Below are 6,000 nucleotides of genomic sequence, written 5' to 3'. Positions count from 1 at the left end.
CATTATGTAAGAAACACTTGTATTTTCATCTGACACGTCAGGGCAAGTTACAGTTGCAGACAACCTCTGTAATCAGCTTACAGATCTAAATCTGGTTCAAGTTAGCAGTGTTATGTGCCTTTTGTTGTAGTCAGATCATTTTCAATCAAAAACAGTAAGACAATACAAGAAACATTTAACATTAAACATCAAACAAAGTGAATACAATAGCTCTTTTAAATCATTTTTAGCCAATTATCTTCATAACTCTGTTAAGAGGACATGATGTGGCACTGTACATAATTACTCAAATGCTCAAATAACACAAAAGATTGGCACAAAAAGACAGTGATATTTTTACGGCTGTGCATAGGAGGGATTCTCAGTCTACTTTTATCATTTATTTCCCCCCATGGTTATTTATACTTAAGTCACTAGGTGGCACCCTGAGGCTGCCCAACTCCTCCGTAGCAAACATCCCCTGCACATGCATGTGTGTAAAACAATCTAAATTAAAAACAAGCGCTAGTAAAATGAGATGAAAAACACCACCAATGACAACTTTCTCATGCAGGTCTTGTTGGCTAGGTTTGGCTCCTTTGGTATAGAGACCACAGTGTGTCATGGTCCTCTTCTGTTTTCTCCTGCCACCTTTCACACAAAGCTTGTTTCAGTTTCCACAATCCCAAATCCGCCTCTTCTTCAGCAGTAGTAGTGTCCCTGGGCATGCTAACAAAACAAGTGTTTCTCTGGGCTCCTGACCGTGCCGCATGGTTTCAGCTTTAAGCTCACGGAGGAAGTAGTCCATTGTTTAATGTTGTCGCTCACTGAGGTGCTACAATGGGTCTGGAGCAGGTAAGTTCCAACTGTGTAATGGTGTCAGTCTTTGACTAGCCTGTAAATATGATGCTGTGCGCCGTGCTCACTGGTGGACACCTCAAAGACGTAAGCTATGCACAGGAGGGTCTCCAGTGTGTCCCTGTTGGTCACCACCTGTGGATGAAAACAGAAAAAAAGTTCAGTCATGCTGTGGGGGATGGAAACCTGCCAAACCTCAGTTAATCTGTTCAGATTCTACTGGTCTGCGGAGAAGTTTTTAATAGAGTGCATCATGACGGAGCCACAATCACAGGACCAATTGCCCCCTTAAATAAAAAATAAAGAAAATGAGTACACACACTGACACACAGTATAAAACTAATAATCTAAACAATCGTATGAACCAGCAAAAGTTGTGAAGAAAAATAAAGTTCTTCTTGAGGGTCGACCTCCATCATAGAGGCAGTGGACAATGTCTTAATTAAATCAAACGGTTTGTAGGAATGCAAATGCCCTAACCCTTTTTTTAACTGGCAGATGGCTGCCTCAACAATTGATCGTTGGTCAGTCATTAAAAGTACATTAAATATGTAACATTGATATAGTTAATATAGATATGAAATCTATTTAAACACTACATAATACACTACAAACTGTCACACATGACCACTCTTGTCAAAACTTGTGTCTGCAAATACAGCAGGAGGAGTGTGACTATGCAACAAGAGCACAACTTCAGCAATTCCTCGTGCTCAGTTGTGTTGCATTGAGAACAGCACTTGTTACATGAGGCATATCGATCCATTGTGCTTAGCCTTGCAATGTGGAATCTGTGCACACATCTGTTCTCTGTGTGTATGTGTGTGTGTGTGCACGTCTGTTAATGAGCTGTTCATGGTTAATATGAGCTAAATCAGCCCATTGAGAAACCTAATGACATGCTGCCATGTAGTCGTCAGTGTGGGCTCAATATGGTCATTGTCCCTTGGCAAGTAGGAATGCAGCCGCCAATGGAAGGGACACCAATGTCTTTGAACCCTGGTGTTGAGGACCACTTTGTTACTATGGTGATATAGTCCAGTATACAGGACACAACACACCGGCTCATTCACAAAGGTCCAAGTAAGAGTGGAATGGGCAAAAAATGTTTTATCTCTGCAAGAAACCATAAAAATGTTCAAAAAGCGGTGGGAAGCTGCTGCCAGCTGCTAATGGCCTGTCACAGCACAACCATACTCGACACTTGCCTTCAAAAAGCACTTAAAAAAGACTGAAATAATCTGCACATATACTGAACATTCAGGTGGCCCTGAGTGCTTTATCCTCTCTGACTGAATGAATGAAACTGTAGGAATGATGGAGGACGATGTGTGTGAATCAATGTTCAAAGGAGACAAAAGGCAGGTAGTGGGGCTCAAACTAATGATTTAACTTTTTTGTTGTAGATTAATGAAGCATTTTGTCCTTAAAAGGGTTTAAAAAATTGTGAAAAATGCGTAGAACCCAAAGTGATGTCTTCAGATTGTGTCATTTGTCCAACCAGCAATCTACAACCCAAAGACTCTTCATCTACAATCACAAATCAGATCTAATACAGTCTGCTAAGAGTGCATGAGAAAAAGTGTTGACATTCCGGAGTATCATATTTTATAATATCTAAAATGTTATATTAAGCTTTCTGAAACAGTTCCCAAAGCAACCTTGAGATGTGACATTTTAGAAAATTAGAAATGAATCAAGATATCAAAAAAATAGCTCAGGAACAAGATACAACTCTTGCGCTCTGAACATAAAGGTAGCAACAGTGGGCGCTTAGTTTAGCTTAGCATGAAGACTGAGAACAGCTAGCCTGGCTCCATCCAAAGGTTAAATAAAAATCAATGCTGGCAAAGACAGTGGAACAAGAAAACCTCCCGTTATTCCAACTTGGAAGTTGTCCTTATTGTGATCATTATTCCAAGATGGTCACTGCACTACTAATCTTGTAGTCACATCAGTTAAATATTGTAAATTAGCCTCATTAGGGTTCATGAACAACTGATACAGAGCTTAGCTCCTTTTAAATGAGGTCAACCGAATGAGTTAATATTAGATGTAGACTAGACATGGTCAAAACTGTGCCCTTACAGCCATGTTGACAGCACTCTGTTGACACTGTGGGGTTTTTTTTTCAACAGGCGGGAGAGAAAACATACCCGTCAGAAATTCTATATATCTATAATTACTAGTCAGACGTTGACATGTAGGGTTTTTGCCAATCAGAACCCGGCAGCTCACAGTGACAACTAGACTTATGGTGTCTTGTCTAGCACACAACCCCTGTTAAACCACAATTTGTTGCTGTTACGCTTTAGTTGTAGGACAGATTGAAGACACAACATATAACACTGTGAGCTTTATGGGTGTTGATATGCTAAGCTAACAGGCAGCTTCTCATCTAACTCTCAGCAAGAGAGGACATAAATGTATTTCAAACTATTCCTTTAACACTTTACAGAATCCCTGAATATCTTATCTAATACCAGATGAAAGCACTGAGGTCTCCATCCATTTATACACACATGTACTATAAATCCCTGATTTCTGTGTGTACCTGTAAGATAGTGAAATTCTCCAGTACGCTGTTCATCATGTACTTCTCCGGCAGGTGTTTAAGCTTGTGGATGAAGTTGATCATATATTCACATAACGGTGAGCGGTGGATTCGAAACACGTAGCGCCCGTTCTCGAAGCGTGCGTACTCCGTCTAGGGAAAACAGATACAATACACAAGTAAAGCCTGCAGTCCAATATATGTAAATATAAACCGTGTGTGAAAGGAATTTAAAACACATTAAAAGATGAAACGTGAAATGTGTTGTGAAAACAACAGGGACACACATTCAACTAAAACTCAATAAGATGCGTTGGATGAGAACATCTATGTGATAAGCTGCAATATGTGTAATATACCTAATGCAGCATATGGCATGCCAGATATGACGATAAACATATTTCTCGTGACAACTGTAATCAAATGACGAAGCTATTAAATATCATCATGTGGACTACTGAGGCAGATGGCTCTACCTACGGATGTGTGTGTGTGTGTGTTTGTGTGTGTGTGTGTGTGTGTGTGTGTGTGTTTATATTGTACAATCCATCAGCAGCGGATGGGGGCAGGGCCACTATTGTGTCTAGTTAACGGGAAGCATAACAGTTAGTCATGCAAGGGAGATTTGTGAATCACGTCAGTTTCCTGACCACAGATCAGCGGCAAGTGACTGGAATCCATCTCCACCAGCAGCAGTCATTCACTCCTCTGGGTGATGATAATGGGTTTTGATGTGGTCATGACCTCTTGATGTTGAAATGTCAAACATTCATCCAGCAATCAGTGATACAAACTTCGAACTACTGTTGATAACTGTTGGACCCATACTACCCCAAAACATTGGATTTCCCAAATAACATGAAGCACATGAAGTATGATCAAAAATTTCCTAACATTGAACAAACAAATGCTTTTAAGTGCATTTATGGGCAAAGGCCATTGTGTCTTTCATTAACAATCACTGAATAAAGCGATGAAATATGGTTTATTATTTCTGTATTATAATGTCTTAATCCTACTGCAAATTTAGATGAATTACCAGAGACTTGAGAATGAGAGAAAACAAGCTTTTAGGCATTGTAGGGCAGCCCAGAAAGAGAGCCTAAAAAACTGTTTGTCATGACACAGCCCCAGCAAGCTCAACCAACGGGATGTTTCAGAATACCCATAAAAAGCCTAAGACTTGAAAATGAGAAAAAAAAAAAAAAAACTTTCATAAACTACAATATTCCCTGTAGCTGCAAAGCTAAAAACGTTAGCGTGCAACCTGGCTGAAGTGGGTGCACGTCAAGGGTGTAAATATCATCTTTTCAAATTGATCTGGGATCTTTGAGTTTTTGAAAACTTGGATTGCACGGGATGAGTCCTAATCTGCTTCAGTTGTTTAGAAGGAAGCCTCAATGCTGTTTTGCTGTGAAGCTCCAGAAACGTTTTGTGGACTACCTCTACCTCTGCATGGAGGGGGGTGGATAATGACTGAATTCTCATCTTTAGGTGAACTCATCCTTTAAAGTCCTATAATCTGGCTTTCCCTGCCAGCTAGATGTGACAACACGCTCTGTGTGCCGACCATGGCATGATGATGGCATGGTTTTACCACGCTACATCACAGTTGGGTGTCATTACAAATACACAAGATCACACCTGACCACACCCAGATGTGATGATGTGTGTGTCAGAGTTTCAAGTGACTTTCAAATGACAGAGGCTAGTGCAGCTGTTTTGTCCATCCAAAATATAGTGTGGAGTTACTTTTTAAATCAAACTTCAGGATTAAAGTGGTGAGTGAAGAATAACAAGGTGACATAAATGAGCATATCTGTAACATAACTGTGTGCTCTCATCTGATCTCGATGCCCTCAGGCTGGTAGAACATGTAGGACTGCTATAAAAATATCAAGGTTTGCCTTTTCTTACCTCCACTTTCTCCACAACCTGCTTGCCAAAGGAGCAGACTTTGGTGGATGAGGTGATTATCATGTTCTCAGAGCTTTCATACTGACTGGAGACACCATAGAAGAAGCTGCTATCATCCTGCAGGTTTACACTGAGGTCCGCCTAGAGGGAAGCAAAAGATAACATGTCAGGATCAACATCAATATACACCTGTCCTTCTGACCCAAAAGGACCAAGGATTGCAGTCCGGTGGTTTATGAGCATGGCTGAGACTTCCTGCTCTGCATCAACCATCTAAAATCTTGAGGATGTGAAGTAGCAGCTCCATAATCTACAACAGAATAGCAGGTCTCTGCTCACAGATAAAGATCTCAAGGAACATGTGTGTCAGTATTACAAAGACATCGACAGGAGTGTTACGGCTAAACAAAGCTTGAGAGCGACTCTGTAAAGCCAAGAGGCATCCAACGGCCAGATCCTTGTTAACCCAATGTAACGCTGTCAAATCCGGACTCGAGATTCTCAAGATGCTGGGTATCCCTTTGTGTGTGTGTGTGTGTAAGACGATAATACAGATGATTTTGAGGGCCATTTGAGCAACCCATAAAACCATAAAGGTGGGCATTGTCGGACAGGTAAAAAATCTGGGTGCAATTTGTGAGAATTGGCCACCTTTCAGTAATGAATATTATATTCAATTTCTGCCCCTACAT

At 40.6% G+C, this 6,000-nt stretch overlaps 1 protein-coding gene across 1 annotated transcript in view; it reads right to left on the bottom strand.

Annotated features, from left to right (window-relative positions):
• LOC119025043 (transcriptional enhancer factor TEF-3-like) overlaps positions 1 to 6,000 on the bottom strand; it is a 30,748-nt gene continuing 24,748 nt past the window's right edge. The window contains exons 9-11 of the mRNA XM_037108337.1: positions 5,309 to 5,449; positions 3,392 to 3,544; positions 1 to 972 (exon numbers count right to left, since the gene is read on the bottom strand). Of these exons, the coding sequence (XP_036964232.1) occupies positions 859 to 972; positions 3,392 to 3,544; positions 5,309 to 5,449 (408 nt within the window). The 3' untranslated portion in view covers positions 1 to 858. The remainder of the gene's footprint in view (positions 973 to 3,391; positions 3,545 to 5,308; positions 5,450 to 6,000) is intronic.

This window comes from Acanthopagrus latus, chromosome 8 (assembly GCF_904848185.1).
Source record: "Acanthopagrus latus isolate v.2019 chromosome 8, fAcaLat1.1, whole genome shotgun sequence".
Lineage (NCBI taxonomy): Eukaryota > Metazoa > Chordata > Actinopteri > Spariformes > Sparidae > Acanthopagrus > Acanthopagrus latus.
This window is presented reverse-complemented; position numbering and strand designations above follow the sequence as displayed.